Source organism: Varanus komodoensis, unplaced genomic scaffold, assembly GCF_004798865.1.
Source record: "Varanus komodoensis strain SLA01 unplaced genomic scaffold, ASM479886v1 scaffold33, whole genome shotgun sequence".
Taxonomy (NCBI): domain Eukaryota; kingdom Metazoa; phylum Chordata; class Lepidosauria; order Squamata; family Varanidae; genus Varanus; species Varanus komodoensis.
Window position 1 is genome coordinate 6,883,193 of NW_025335817.1, and position 16,732 is coordinate 6,899,924.

Sequence of the window (16,732 nt, forward strand, 5' to 3'; positions counted from 1 at the left end):
GTGGGGGCTTTGGTCTGGCCTACAAGAAGAATAAAATCCACCCCCTATTGTTGAGTGGGTCCACACAAACAGAAACCATTTTTAATACTGTCACTAAACACTTCTGCTGGGGTCTCCTGCCTGGGAATAGGAAACAGAGCTCTTGGCTCTCCGTCAGAACCACGAAATCGGCTGCAGACACATTGTGTTATGACATTTTAACGAAGGAATTTGGTCAACTGGGATGAAAGCATGGATCCCTCCCTCGGCTGTTCCCTTTCCAAGGGCAGCTGCAAATGTTGCACTAACTTTTAGGTGACTGCTCAAGGGAACATAAACCACACACGGACTGCTAGGGTGCTGAATGCGCTACACAGCTACATGAGAAACAGGAAGCTTTTGCCGAGGGAAAACTGGCCCATCTGCTGCTTGGGATATCCAGAAGACATACTGAAATAGCCCCTTCCCACCACCAAAATCGTCAGAACAGCCCATCCTTTGGGTCCTGCTGAAAGCTCGCCCCTTCTTTACAGCCAGCCACAGCATCCCTCGCTGCCCCTCTCTTGTGCTCCCGGACTCTCCTGCCAGTGTCCAGGCGCCTTCCTGCTCTCGCCTCCGTCTCCGGCTACATCGGGGCAGAAGCACCAAGTGCAACACGGCAATGCCACCCCCATTCCCTAGCGCTGCATGCACAGATGACCAATTCCTCCGAAGGAAAGGGCAGTTCCATGCTCCAGGGAAGCTTCATGTCTTTGAACCTCACGCCCCTTCGGCAGAAGGGCTCCCAGCCCGTTTAGAGGGCCAGGCCCCCACGCTCCACAGCCGATCGACACACTTGCAACACAGCTCAACACAAGCTGACACCAATTTTAGAACTGTCCCTAAATGCTGGGGAGCCGGAATTTCACGCCTGGGCTGTCCTGCTGAAGAAGCAAGCGGGGGCTATAGGAGACTGTGGCCCCCCAAGTCAAAAGCCTTCTATGCACAGAAAGTGAACGCACTAAGAGGAAGGCTTAGTTTTTGTTATTTTTCTTGGCTGGTTAGTTTTTCTGTGTGGGTAGCCATCTACCCACCTCACGTAGGTGGCTGCCCAAGTACAGCTGCACAGTTGTGCTCTGGAATTGTATACTCCCAGAACGACAAGACTATGAGCATCTTATGAATGTGTAGGTTGAGGCTACAGAATCTCAGGCATGCAGGCCTGGGCGCCTCCAGGATTCCCACTTGCTTAGCAGTTCCTTGGCTTTTGTGCCGTCTTTCCCACGGTAAAAGGTTCCAGTGCCTCGCCTGAGGCTTAGCCACTGGTACCAAGAGCTTCTGGACGCTGCAAGGGGACTTCCAGAAGAAAAACAAAGGGATGCTTCGACCCACCTCCATTCCTAAGAATACATGGAGGAAGGCAGTATTACTAATGAACAGTGAAACCTGATGTTTCCACACTATTCTTACCCAGAATTATTTTCAAATATTTCTGATGTTTGCTTTACAACACTGTTTTCTAGAAAAAGTGACTTACTAGTCTATGCATTTGTCTCACTTGAGCCTACAAGAATCGTGTTTATTCTGAGTCTAGATTTAAAAAAAAACAAAAAAAACCCTTAAACTACCCACATGCTTGTGTTTATAATTTGGGCAATAGCTACGGCGTGAAATACCTTGGCTCACAGATGAAGATCCTGTGTTATTAAGTGGCCTTTGAGTTTGCAGGTTTGAACTTCGGTCATTTCGGCTGGCAAATGGTTTGGAAATCATGTATGCTTTGGTTTGCTAACATATCTTGATATCATTTGGTTAAATTAAGGATCTGTACTGCTGGCACTTTGAAAGCATAAGAAAAAAATTCAGACCCAACCTATTTGCCAAAACATTTGGAAAGAGCCTGCTTTTTGCACAGAGCGTAGAGTTGCTGAGTCCAAAATCGCCTTGTTGAAGGGTCCTTGGTGGTCTTGTCACGATGCCGTGAATTACATGCTGTGTTAGTTGGTCCAGTAGCTCACGACTTGGAGCTGTGCCAATCGCGGTTCTCATATTACATCCATCCATATACAGGAGACATTTCTGTGCCTGTACAGACACTGAGCCTGGCTCAACTTAAGTTCTACGAAATCCAGAATTCCAAAATGGGGTCAGGATTTAGGGACCTTGATCAATCACCTACCAGTTTGAAACCAAAGGTTTCAAGACAATAGCCCTGCCGGTCCAAAATAATTTCAGCTCATGTTAATGACAGTGGGATCAGTATATTTGGGTGTTCATACAGGATATGTAGATAGAAACAAGAGAATTCCCTGCTTTTAGAAAACTGCAGCTTGAGAAAGCTTCAATACAAAGCTCAACCAAGCACAACTGATGCTAACTGGGTGCTGGATGAGAGCAAATATACTCTGTCAGCCAAATACTTAAAATGAGTAATCTTCACTTTTTAGAATTAAGACCCAGCTTTAAACACAACTAAGACATGGTAATTTTTGTCATATCTGAACAAAAATGATAGAAAGGAAAGAAAGATAAATCAGACAGGAATCCATTTTTGACTTGCAACCCACTAATTCTTAAGAGTTAGGAAGGTATGATGGCTTCCTATATGAAGTCAAGTATTTTTTAAAACTTCCTTTGGATTATTGTAAGAGGCAGGAGAATAATTAGAACCTTTGGAATCACCTTTCAGAAGTAAAATTAACTATCCATGGGTACAGAAATTGGCAAGTTTGCTGAGTATTTGAGCAGCTAAATCGCAGCTATTGAAACCCCTAAACTTTGTCTTTTGTAAGGCATCTCATGGTCATGCAGAAACAATGTGCCTAGGAGTTTGGAAAACTGTGTACTGTATTTTCCTTCAATAATTAGCAAGCAGTTATCATGCATGTATAAAACGCATATAAAAATACCTGTGCAACCAGTTCTTCCTTTCTTGCCAGAGTAACCCAGATCACAGTGGCAGATAAAAGATCCTTTTGTATTCTCACAGCTTCCACTCAGACAGATATTTGGATTTAGTTCACATTCATTAACATCTGCAGGAAAGGATTTACATGAGTAAAATCTTTAAGAAATGGCTATGAACATTTCACTCTAGATACAAGCATTGATGCAAAATATTACAAAAAAGGAAGCAGCAAGGAAATTTTGGCAGCAGGAGGACAGTTTCAAAACAGATCGTGTACTACTGGGGGAAGGCTGGACCCTAATTTTCCTACCATTTCAAAAAGCGGAACTAGTGATGCCAAGTTCTTTCTCTGAAACCTGACCAGTCAGAACTTGTCAGGCTTGGGTTTCTATTATTCTCACCTCCTTGAAAAGAGTACGCCCGAAAGAAGGTTTTTAAAACATTGCTCTGCAGGGTTGATAGGAACTGAAATAGGCTCTTTGGAGAGATCCACCTTGACAAAAGTGGCGCTACTATTTCCATTCTCATGAGCCCCAAATCTGAATCATTATGCTTTATGTTTTCTTACTATACTCTATTTTCTTGCCTAAAAATACATTCACAACCTAGCAGCTACGTTCTGCATTATATATTCAAGCAGATTCATCTGCAGATTGTGTTCCCCTTGAACCTCTTTCCTTCTCTTTTTAGGGTATATTGGAGCTTTACATTAGCCATAAGGGCTTTGAGATCTTCCTCCGAGGCCCTTCTCCAGGAGCCCCCTCTGGAAGAGGTTAAAACAGTGGCTACCCAGGGAAGAGTCTTCTCAGTGGAAGCACCTCGGCTGTGGAACCTGCTTTCCAGGAGTGCAAGGTACCGGCAGTTTATTCATTTCCATGCCGGGCCAAAAACTTTTTATTGACCCAATATTTTAATGCTTGATTGGTTTTTAATGTATGACAAAGACTTCTTTTACTATGGCATATTTTTATGAGAGGAATTTTGTTTTATCTAGTGCCGTTATGGACAGGAAGGCCTGGAGAAATGTTGTCCATGGGGTTGCGATGGATCGGACGCGACTTCACAACTAACGACGACAACAACAGTGCTGTTATGGTCCTGTTATTTTGTAAGCTGTCTAGAGATCAGTTCTCAGATACAAGACAGGGTAAAAGCGCTTTAAATGAATAAAGGTTTGAAATATTTCCCTTGGCATTCTCGTTCTCTTTATAATCCATCTCTTGGCACTTCAGCAAAAGATTGTGAGCTCCATCTTACATTATTTTGTAAGCCTAGGAAAAGCTCTCTAGAAACTTACAAAAGAATTATCACTCTGGACATGAACAGTCGATCCACATGCTGCATGTCCCTGCATCACAATTAGCTTATCAGAGTGCCAACAAAGATATTTTAAACTTGTCCTTTTATCATTTTAAAGTTGTTTCTAAATTTACTACCCTTGGTGCAAGTCCCAGTACTACAAACAGCATCCTGGCCTTTTATTTATTTATAAAATTTGTATGCCGTCCAATTACTAACATGTATTTTATCCACATAATTATAAAGAGTTGCGCTTTGCTCCCACATGTTAAACCATTCGCCGTTTCTTTTGCTACAGTTATATTTGTAAGACAGACAGGCCAGCAACAAGATTAGAATAAAAGATATTTTCACTTGCCTAAACAAGTCTTCATATCCTCAGATGTCATAAACCCATCATAACAAAGACACCTGTATTCACCAGGTATGTTAGTACACTGGCCTCCATCACAGATGTTGGGATTCTCTTCACACTCGTCGATATCTATAAGTGAAAGCAACAGATACAAGATCAAAGTCCTTTAACTCCCACAACAGTTTTTTTTTCTGGTTGCAGGTTAAGCAATGGTTATTTCTACAGGTCATGGGCATCTTCTCTATTAAAGTCACAGGAAAAGTCCTTTCTTCATTTGCAACTGGTCTCACTAAGAAGACTACAAAGCACACATCATTTCTGCTACTCTACCTATAGACAGATAGTAACATCTTGGGGTAGATGTTAGACAGATGCCAACTTTGGTTTGTTTCTGAAGCTTGCTGCAAATAACTTTATTCCAACAAGATTAGCTCAGCTAACCAATCATGTTTTTTGGACATTCTGTTATGTTCAATATTGTGTTTTATTCCTTTTATCTGTCCTTGTTCACCACTCTGGAAACTGTTTAGATATGAAGCAGTATATAAATGCTGTAAATAAATATATAAAAGAAATGTTTAGACGAAAAGAAGTCCTAGAAAACCCGGCATTTCCCAGCTAGCATGGAGAATGCTGCTTATAAATGCACTGGATTGTACCCTTAGACTAATTTGTATCTGCTCTCCTCCCTGGAAATAATTTTGCAACATTTAGCATATAAATATTTCTACAAACCCATGTTTCACAATGTGTCTTGCCTGACTCAAAACACTGGAAATTCCATAATTTTGCAGCTATTAAGCTATCTAGATTTACTATAATTTTAAAAAGCTAAGAGTTTTTTTAGTTTCTTTTACACATCCTCATGACTTTTCCTTGTCAAGACTATCACTTAGTAGCCTAAATCCAAAACTTTCCTTGGTTACTCAAAGGACATGTTTGCAAAACAAAGAGCTAAGCTGAAAACCTCTTCTCTTTGGAGAAGAAGGGTGTAACTCACAGGAGATGAGTCTATTGTGGCTTTTAGTAATTATGCAGCTGCAGAACACTTAACTCATTTATGAGTCCAAAAGTTTTCTGTCCATTATTCATTTTCTGCATAGCTAAGACCAAACAAACAAAACCCGTACTGTTGGTTTGGTTGGGAGATATGACATCTTCTTCTGGGTACTGCTCATTCTATTAATCACATTCATCAATAATTTGGAACTGCAGATGCAGCTGAACTGTGTTGCAAAATAACTCCTTTCTAAACCACAAAACCCAATTCTTTTCCAAAAAGTACATAATTGTGATTTGCTAGCTTAAAATGTGGCACACCTAGAACCATCATTTCTGTAAGGGTAATGGAACCCACAAATGTATAGGGGAGAAGGCTGAAAAAATGCCATTTCTCTGTGACCTCAAAGAATCCAGCCTGCAATCCACTGAAGTCAGAACTTCATGGAAGCAAATAAACTAAAAAGGACAAAAAGTCCCTTAAGTATAATTCATTTCAATAGATCCAGTCCAAACAGGCAAATACTGCTTGTGTTGAATGTTGCCCTTTGTGTTTAAGCCAGCATTTCTCCACTGAAACAAAAGTTGCCCCTTAAAATTCAAGGACACTTTGTGGATCACATCTGCCTTGTCTTAATGCTCATGTGTGCAGTCAATCACTTGCAAAAAATGTAGCAATATTAGGATACTGACAAGATGGTGACACGAAATCGCTGGCAAATTATACTCACATATTTCTAAAGATGATCTTTGAGAATAAGCAAGTTAGGTGTATGAACCAGTTATGTGTATTAATGCCAACCCACATCCTTTCCGCAGAATCTTTGAGCTACAAAATAATACTTCTATGCCCTGATGGAGTATGAAATCAAATGAATTGTGAGACATATCAGGAACTTGATTTTTTTTAAAGGCAGAGCCTTGAAGTTTTGTTTCTGACCTACTCCACTTCTTTAATAAGCATGTCTTCACAGTGTCAGACTTCAACTTAAGAGAACCCACTCAGTTAGCCATGAAGCTCATGAAGTGGACTTGGGCCAGTCCCTCTCCTACTTCACAGGACTGTTGAGAGAATAAAATGGAGGTCAAGGGGGAAGCCACGAACACCAGTTGGAGCTTGTTGGAAGAAAGGCAGAATATCACTGTAAAAATAACTAAAAACATGAACAGTCCCTGTATTCCTGGCTACTGTCTAGCATTGCATTTCTTCCTGTGGTATAAAAGAGGCAAGGTTGGAAGTATTACAGCCTCATAAGTAAGAAGGGAAATAAATTTGTTCCATCCAAGTTTTTATCCCAGTTTACTAAACAGATATATCCTGAAAGAAATAACTGAAACAGTTGCAGCCTGAAATTTGCAGTTTTCTAAAATTTGTGACACCTGGAGGAATGTTGTCCATGGGGCTGTGATGGGTGGGACACGACTTCGTGACTAACAACAACAAAATTTGTGACAGTGCTCTACTTAAACAAAAATGTGTATATTAAATATAAGCATGCACAAAAATGTACATAATAGTGGAAAATTTGCACTCAGATGAAATATAATAGGAATAACATCATACAAAAATGTGTGCATACCAAAAAGAGACCATAAAATGTGCAGGTCAGGAGAAGTGCCCATGAAAAGTCATACCGATTTTCATTTAGAATTTGCTTTCTTTCATTGTACCCTGCTATGGAATCAGGTCAACATGAACTGAAGGGCAGAAGAATAAGACACGCAGTGGAATCGGTTTGCCACTGGGACCTGAACCAGCACCTCCCTGTATAACTCTCCAGATTCTCACCCTAGATTCCATTTCTTCATGAGATGCCAAAGTGTGTGACAGAATCATTTGGAAATATGTTACAAAGTTTTCCAAAGCCGGTCTCAAGATCGCATGCCGGTGAATCCTTAGTCAGAATTTGTCCCCCCCCCCCACCTCAAAAAACTTAGGCCTGACATTGAACACGAAGTTGCATAAGGGCGGATCCTTCCCAGCATTTTTTCCCTATTACCAGCTGACATTGGGTTAATCCTTCTCCATGTGGCTGCCAAGTATGATAAGCAGGTCTCTAATCCCATTCCTGGTTAAACAGACATAACGTTAGTGAAACTAACTTCTGCGTGAACATACTCAGTACTGGCTATAAAAGGGTAAAAATGATCCCCTGCTCCAAAAGGAAAGAAAAAGCCAAGATACCAGGAAGCCTTTGTGATTGCCCATCAGTACAAATTTTACTTTACCGGTACAAGTGCGGTGGTCCGGCATGAGTGCAAATCCTGTCCTACAGCTACATTCATAGCTGCCTTCCGAGTTTGTACAAAACGTGTCACAGCCGCCATTCATTATGCTGCATTCATCAATATCTGGAAAGAAATGAGGATGTAAAGCAAAATTATGAGAATGTATTCACAACGTCTCTGCAGTTGTGAATATTCCAAGATTCTCTGCCTGTTTTCAAATGAACACTACATTTACGCCATTTTAAGCCAACCCCAAGTTTTCATGGATAATCATATATGCTTATCCATATTTTGGGGGAAATGTCTTTAGACAAGGAAATCAAATAATTGAATATCAAGGTTTTTGGCTTAGGTATGAGAAGGAAAAGAGATCTAACCAGTCAATCTTAAAGGAAATCAACCATGACTGCTCTTTAGAAGGCCAGATACTGAAGATGAAACTCAAATACTTTGGCCACCTAATGAGAATGAACAACTCATTGGAGAAGCCCCTGATGCTGGGAATGATTGACGGCAAAAGGAGAAGGGGATGGCAGAGGATGAGGTGGCTGGAGGGAGTCACTGGGGCAGTGGGTGCGAGCTTGGGTCGACTCTGAGGGATGGTGGAGGGCAGGAGAGCCTGGCCCATGGGGTCATGATGGGTCAGGCACGACTTTGCGACTACAACAAATGAGAAGGAAAAACAGATGGCACTGTTTAAACTGTTTGCTGATTGGTTTGCTTATTTGTTTATGTATTTATTTATATCTAAAACTTTTATATACTGTCCCTCACTAAGCTTACATAGTGACCTGCATGGAGAAGCAGATTTACAAAGTATGAGGAGGTGGCAGGTAGAAATTCCTGCCACGAGAGGGTTACAAAACGGCGGAAGAGGATGTATATGGCATGTATGCTCCTATTCACACATCTGGAGTAATTCCCTGCAGCTTGAATTAAAAAAAAATTGGGAGGCAAAGGGAGAGTGTTCCATCAGAATACTAAAAATAAAATCTCAAGTGTTTCTTGCAAACGCCTGGAAGAATGTTAAAACAAACAAGCAGGTAAACCAGGCTGCCCTTGAACTTTCTAGCCAATTTCTAGCCTCAAGTGCTCAAGAGCATAACTTTCCTGCCAGTAAGCATGGAATCTGTCCTTTTCTCTGCCCAAACTGAATCAGGAGGCAGGGAAAACTGCAGATCCATAGTTTCCTACAACTCCATAATAGGAAATGATGTTCTTGAGCATGGTCAGGGGTGTCGTTTCCCTCAGGAACATGATCTCCAGGGAAGCAGCATCTGGAAAAGCCTCTGCCATCTCTATCAGACCCTTCCTGCCACTGGCTGTCCTACCAGTTTCCCTATAGGAAGTGGCAGGGTCACCTATCCCTCGGAGCCAGTTCTGCATGCAAAGGACTCTAGGGCCACACTCAGAGGAGGGAGAGGCTTTTCAGAATGGAAGAGTGTGTCGTTTGAGCTAACTGGATTCTGAATCCACTGTCATCCACAGCAGGAGAAAGAGGATTCCAGCCATTTTCAGAAACTCTCCATGTCTTTGAAAAGCACTTACGGAGATCAGATGTGGCTTGCACTGGAGAGATCTCAAGCATCTCCTGTTCCTCAGCCTTCATATCTTTGATAGCTTTTAAGGTTGCTATCTTTTAACTAGGCCCGTTTAGTACAAATGGCTGAACTGCTTAGGGAACTGCTGAGTGTCAGTATTGGTTAAGAGTGCAGGACTGGGACTCAGGAGATCTGGGTTCATGGAGCCATGGAGCTCACTGGGTGGCTTTGGGCCAATCAAGGACTCTCAGCCCAACCTACCTCACAGGGTTGTTGTGAGGATAAGATTGAGAGGAAGAGGAGAATTTTGCAAGTTGCCTTGAATTCCTTGAAAGGAAACCAGGCGGGACAGAAATCTAATAAATACATATTTGTATGACTAGTATAAGAGAAGGAAATGAAAGCATTATGTAAAAAGCAACTAACTACACCTAACCTGTGAGGAAAGCAACTTACCAACACAGAACAATCTGTCAGGTGTAGACTGATATCCAGGATTGCAGGCACACTGGTACTTCCCAACGAGGTTCATGCAACGTCCATTCCTACACAGGTTCATGCTCAGGTCACATTCATTAACATCTGTTTGAAAAAAGAGCATGTTTTAAGTTCTTGCCCACATCCATCGCCTTCTCCCACCCCTGGACAAATACGGCCAATTCAAATACCCTCCAAGAGTCTCAGACTTCAAGTCCCACCAGCCCTTTCTAGCATGGCCAATAGGCAGGAATTGTAGCCCCAAACTCTGAAGGGCCCTGGTTTGGCAATATGGCCACAGAGTGTGTTGTTACTTCTACGGTGGTACTGAGGACAAGAGCAAGGTGTAATAAAAGCAGTGGAAAGAGACAATGGAATTAAAAGGGAAAGAGCCTGCATTCCATGTCCCAGGTTACAAAAGCTGCCCAAAGACAAGCTGCTGAGCTCTGGCAGCAGAAAGCTTGGCTCCTGCCAAGACTTGAAGGTCTTGCCATGAACTTTTAAGACAAATTCCAGCTGATGAAGGATTTAACTCACAGAGTTTTTAAAAAAATAGAAAAGAAGAGCTGGACAACATCATTTTACCTGTGTATCAGCCAAATTATGTATTTCCAGTGAAAGGATGCATAGCACATGGTTCAACAGAAATTACTCTAGATTGGTTTAGTCTGTGCAACATTTTGCTTTGAAAAGCCCGTCACAACAGAAACGCCAATCAAGTGGGGAGGGACTTTGAGAATGAATTCAAAGACTGTAGTGACTAGTTCTGGAATTTCCCCTGTTTCGAAGATCAAGGAATTCACTGAAGGCTGTTAAAATGACGCTGGGCTGTGCAATGTCCTCTTGCAGAGAAGCTGGATGGAGAACAGCAAGAGCGCAGGGGATGCTGGCGCGGGGCTTCTCTCCCCACCGTACCTATGCAAGCCGAGATGTTCGCAGCCAGCTGATGACCCGGAGGGCAATCACACTTGTAACTTCCTTCCGTGTTTATGCAAACGCCGCCCCTGCACAACAGAGGGTTTCTTTCACATTCATCGATGTCTGTAAAAACAGGACGAAAAGGGGAGGGGATGACGATGCATGTTAGAGCCTGGAGTTTCGACATGCCAGGGAGCCTCAAGCGGTCCCAGGCCAAGTGTCTACGTGACCTCTGGGACGCCACATGCGAACCGATGCCTCTCCTCCCCGCACTTCTCTTCCCCTTTTGCCAGCAATTGTTCCAAGTGCCTCCCAGCTGCTGTTTCCTCCTCTCTCCGTGCCACCAGAGACATCATCTCTTCTCAGATGCCTCAGCCCTCCCCACTGGGATTCCTCCCCTCCTTTGACTCCTCAGCTTGGCTGCCTGCTTTCTCCTGGCTATTTCCCTCTCCGCTCAGCGGTGCCGCCTTTGCTCATGATTCGCTCATCCTGCTTGCTGTGAGCTTTGGATCCCGGCAACAGAGACAGGCTGGACGCTCAGCGAGTGTGGTAGGACAGGAGCCGACCATGTCGGAAAGGAAGCAGGGCAAAGGGCTTTCCCTTTTGACCCCTTTACCACAAACACAGACCTGCCATGGGCAGAAGACGCAGGCTCCTGTGTGCCCCTCTGGGGGTGGGGGGCAGCACGTATTAGCCATTTCCTGAATGCAAAGCACTTCTCTGTATGAAAGCATGCAAATGTCAAAAGAAGCACATGGACTAACTGAAGAGCATCCAAACAAGGGTAGCAAGGATGGTGAGGGAGCTGGAAACTAAGTCCTGTGAGGAAGGGCTGGCGGAGCTGGGTGTGTTTTGCTTCAGGAATTGAATAACAAGTCAGTATCCATTTGGAAATGGAACCTCTGTGCCACCCATTTGTATATACAAACTTTTGTAAGAGCCACAATCCACTGCATTACAGGAAGTCTCCAAAAAGGACACTAGAAGAACTCTGCCCTTTTATATAGACTACTTGCCACAATGGATAGCGTCTAAAGAAAGTCTGGGAATAATTGCATGCAACAGGGGGAAGCAACTACAACTCCTTCCAGAAATATGTGCAGGTGTTTTAAATACGATTGCAGAACTATTGGGTCATGGATGGCAAATTGGATGAAGCACTAGTCTGTATGTCAGAGAGAAACATACAAGAATCATTTCCTTTGGGTGGCAGCACTCTTACAGATTAACCCAGCTCCCCAGTGTGTCTGAGATAATGAAGATAAATGTGTTTTATTTCATCCAACAAAGGTAGATTACTCATGATTTAGATGCACAAATCTAAGAAGAAAGGTGCATCTATTTTGATGGCAGGAAGTCATGACTCCAGGAAAGAAAGAAAATTCACAGCATGCTATCTATGGGCCTGAACAAAGGCAAACTCTCCTGTCACGTAGACACGCCAGCAGCAGCATCAAGGTGACTTCATGTCATGTTCCAATGCTCTTACTAACCAGAGCTAAATCACAGCAGGGGAGGCAGTGCTGAACTAAAATCCACAGTCCTTTGTGAACTGATTCTGTTAAAAGGCTTCAGATTCACTCCTGGGGTGAAACCAAAGCTGCCACAAAGGGACCAGCCTTCAAATCAAGCTAAGTAACAGCTGCTACTTGTCATTCTTGTAAACTGAAAATTCTTGTAAACTGAATTTCAATTTACCTTATGAATGCAAACTGTGTTGGACTAACATTCTTTTGAGTAGATACAGACTATAGTATCCTTTTAATCATGTTTCTTTCCCCCACCTAACTTTTGAATGTGGATGCTCTAAGAGAAAGTCCCTACATCTACAAATCTGAGTTGGCTAATGAGGTTTTGCACACTCCAAACCAGCCTGATTGCCGTTTGAGCCAGGTATCAAAGACTAAACTTCTGAACCAGCTCCTCCTCATCGCCAGCCTGTTTCCAAGTATTCCAATAAAACCAGCCCCCAGAAGGGACCTCACAAGACTCCATGCATTCAATAACATACCCATGCAATTCTTCATCATCATAAATCCACTTTCATAGCCCTCAAAGCATTCACAGTGGAAGTCTCCAGGGGTGTTGACACAGATGCCTTGGCCACACAGATCGGGAGAGATGCGGCATTCATCAATATCTACAATTAAAAAGAAAGTATGTGTTTCAAATGCAACCCTATACACTGTTTTATGAACCAATTATACATTAAAATAAGTTGAAAATGAACCATTTCTGCCATGCAATTACAGGTGCAATATTTCATTTACATTTTCAGACAATATTGCTGTCTTGGAGGCCTGCACAGACTTTGGTTGTGGCGTTAAACACTTACAAGAGCAAGGATTCTCTTTCTTTGATACTCAACCAGAATGCATTTCCCAGCACTTCATCCCAATCCAGAAGGGCCCACCAGTTTGGCAGCAAGGAAATGGCCTCCCCCTTCTCATCGCTCCCTTCTACCTAGGCAATATGGCATCTACCTCCAACTGCCCAACTCCAAGGCACTCTAAATACCTGAAGCACTTGCTGTCCCATGCCGCCTTCCCATTGGCAAGGCTTCCTCGAGCCATCAAACCCTCAAACCAGCATTGCCTTCTCTTGAATTCCAAAGGAAATTATAGTCTACTCTGGTTAACTTAGCTAGAAAATTAGTTGCATTTATGTTCCCTGTGCTTTGCTTATTTCTATCCTATCCTAACCTTATTGTCCTCTTATTTAAATAGAAACTTTGTAATTGGAATGCTGGAGCTTGGCTGCTTATGGGGAAACAGCCCACCTGCCAAGAGGCTGATCTTACGCTGTTGGCATTAGCCTATGTGAAAGGCTGGTTGCTTCTAGCAGCTTCTCAAGGGTCAGCTGCCCATCCCACTCCCTAGTTAAAAGTCCTGGCTGTGAGACTTCTCAGCAGTGGTAGGACAGAAGCAAGGGGCAGCATGGCTGATATCCCATCTTTCCAGGGAGGAAATGACCCCATGACAATAATTGATGCTGCAAGCCATATTTACCTGTACAGTTCCTCTCTTCAGAATCAAGGGCAAACCCACTGTCACATTTACATCGGAAACTGCCAATGGTGTTTCTGCATTTTCCGTAGGTGCAGAGGCTTGGAATCATTTTGCATTCATTGATATCTAACACAGACACATAAAAGAAAAAGAAGTAAGTGTTATAATAAATAAAAGAAGAAATAAAATAAAATAATCCAACACAGTTATCAACAAATAATTCCATGCAGGTATAATTTTAAGCTTTTTAATACTCAGATTGAGCATTTGAGATACAAAAATGTTTAGCATACTGTCTCCAACTGAACTTTTGTCTAATGTTGCTTTTTGCTTGAGACTGGATCTGGGAAGAAAAAAAGGAAAATCCTGTACTTTTAAATGCTGTAGTCCTGATCATGGAAATTGCCTTCTCTCCAGCATTCTACCCTTTTAAAAAATCCTAATTAATTCATCCAACTTGTGCAACTTACAGGAGAAACTTTCTGGGCAACATTATTCATACATACAAAATAATAAAATCAAATACAGAAAATACAACACATTAATATAGTAAATACAAGCAGAATGACTTTAGGGTGCTATTTTTCACCTAGTTGGTGGTTTGGCCCTAAGGAAGCAGTGACTAAGCTTAGACATTCTTCAGAACTTTTCTCAGTGTCAGCATCCATCTTAGATACCTTTGAAGAATGGTTTTCCATTTATAACCTCTCCTCTGGTAGAGAATCCAGGCCCTCTTGGACAAAGAGCTTCATACTCAGGTGTTCCTCTTGCAGGGCATTCATCACAGTCCGGGCCCCAGGCTGCTCCAACAGAACAGCAGCAAGAATCCAGCCGATGTCGCCCTCCTATTGGTGCCGTACAGTCTTCGTCGTCATGTTTCAAGTAGCACGTTTCCAGGCGAATATCTGTTGGGAGTTGTTTTAGCCAAGAGCAAAGGAGAAATGGGCGATGGTAACATCAGCATAGCGGAATCCATCCATACTGAGACATTGCAATACAGAAACAATGTACTGCAGTTGTCCAATTATCAGCATTATGTGGAAGAGGAATAAGGAGACAGTATCGTGCAAATAATCCAGGAGAAACCTATGGCCCCTTCTTCCACTGGATCTCTCCTAGTGGCAGCTAAGCCATGCTGTCCCAGGCTATATTTGGAGTCCACCATGAAATGGCTCCATTTTGCAGCTCCATTTTATTTTCCTCAGCTGCCACTGGTAATTTGGGGAAAATAAAAGATATATCCACTGATCGTCTATAAAGAAACCTTCAATTGATTCAAAAAGGGCCTCTGATTCATTCAGCAGCAAACTGGAAGACAGCTGTGCCTTCTCTTCCTGCCCCTTCAAATTGGCCCCTGCCATTTCTCCAGCAGGAGGGAGGTGCAGGCATGGAGACAAGGAGCTCCCCCCTGCCCCTTGCCATAGTTCTACAAGGAGCTGCTTCTGCCAGAGAAGCAAGAATGATGGGCCCATCCCACCCTCAAGGCAAGACAGTGCACCGGCTGCTTCAAGGTCGGCTGCAGGGCCTCCGTTCTGCCATTGTTCTTGGAAGTCACCCTCCCAGAAATCAGGGGAGCTTGCTTCCATACAGCCTGACCCAGAAGGCATGTGGTTTTTCTTAGGAACTGCCACTTGACATCTCTTGGCTCGCAGAAGGGCCTCTGGACTGAGCTGTGGAGCCAGGGGTTTTAACTGCAGCTAACTAGACTGGGGCCAGAGACCCAGAAGGCTTACCAATACACCTCCGTCCAGTTGCATCCAAAGTCATTCCACTGGGACACTGGCAAATAAAGGATCCCCTGGTATTGACACACTGTCCATTTGTGCACACTCCGGGAAACACTTCACACTCGTTGACATCTGTTTGTTTTTTAAGAAAGAGTAACTCTCAGCAGAGGCATAGAGGAGTCCAATACATGCATCACACCAAGCACAGTAATTCTGGGTTTGATAGGCTCTACTTTGGCTTGCAGTGGACCAGCAGCTAATGAAATTCACCAAGCTTATTCTGCACAGTCTCTCCAAGCAGGTGCAGAGTCATAATGCCTGGAACCGTGGCTGTCTGAAGAACTATGGATGGCCAGCATTTGGAAATGCTTTGCCTTTTAAGAGCATTAACCATATTTTTTGATAGACGGGTTTAACTCCACTTCCCAACAGTCACCAAAATAATTTGCCTATAGATATAGCCTGAAGAAGATGGAAGGGAGACAATAAAAATGAGACTGCAACTTGTGATCAGAAGATTTGTATTATGGAGCTACTGATTCTGGTGTGGGGTGGAAGGGGATATTTGCAACTAAAGAAACCATTGCTGGGCAAGGTTACATGGAAAACCATTGGGATTATTGCAAGAAAATTGTGAATAGCAAATCAGAAATCATTGTCCAAAATCACAGATGAGCTTTATTAGACTTGCGCAAGATTCAACAAAAAAATTGTAAGCATTCAAGTCTTCCAGAATTCTTTGTTCAGCAGGACTGCTCACTTTCGTACCACATCGCCTGATGAACCTGAAAGCTTGCTTAGTTTGTGGAATTTTGCTTGAACCGAATTAAAATATTGCCCGGCTGTGGGTTTTGGATTTTTTATTGTCATGGGCCAGCATGGCTCTCTTTGGTGCATGCTTTAGAGGTAACTGGGTGCTGGAAAATACGTAGAAACAATTCATATAAAATTCTCTGACTACTATCTTGGAAGAACGTATTTCCATTTCTGATTCTTCCCTCGTGATCTACTTTAGGTGGGGCAAGATTTTGTCCTCTCCAGAGGTCAGATAAGTTACATACAGTGGATCTGTAGTCAAAGCACGTCCAAAATATTTGATCATTCTTTGGCAAGCAAGAAATGTGACTTGGGATAAGGTTGGGGGGTGCGGGGAGGTGGGGTTGTTCCTCCTTGCTCTTCTTTAAAGAAATTATTAGAAAATACAGATGGGAATCATTTGTTTTCCAAATACTTCAGCTGCTGTGTCATGACAAGCTGCGTTAGTCACCGTAACCGCAAGCAGTGTGGACCTGCTGGAGCTTAGAAGGAGGGCC

At 42.9% G+C, this 16,732-nt stretch overlaps 1 protein-coding gene across 1 annotated transcript in view; it reads right to left on the minus strand.

Moving 5' to 3' along the window:
* The window catches only part of FBN1 (fibrillin 1), a 207,410-nt gene that overhangs the window by 58,159 nt on the left and 132,519 nt on the right, over positions 1 to 16,732 (minus strand). Inside the window, exons 23-31 of the mRNA XM_044438822.1 lie at positions 15,426 to 15,551; positions 14,370 to 14,597; positions 13,693 to 13,818; positions 12,696 to 12,824; positions 10,682 to 10,807; positions 9,746 to 9,871; positions 7,749 to 7,871; positions 4,524 to 4,649; positions 2,868 to 2,993 (exon numbers count right to left, since the gene is read on the minus strand). Coding sequence (XP_044294757.1) covers positions 2,868 to 2,993; positions 4,524 to 4,649; positions 7,749 to 7,871; positions 9,746 to 9,871; positions 10,682 to 10,807; positions 12,696 to 12,824; positions 13,693 to 13,818; positions 14,370 to 14,597; positions 15,426 to 15,551 — 1,236 coding nt within the window. The remainder of the gene's footprint in view (positions 1 to 2,867; positions 2,994 to 4,523; positions 4,650 to 7,748; positions 7,872 to 9,745; positions 9,872 to 10,681; positions 10,808 to 12,695; positions 12,825 to 13,692; positions 13,819 to 14,369; positions 14,598 to 15,425; positions 15,552 to 16,732) is intronic.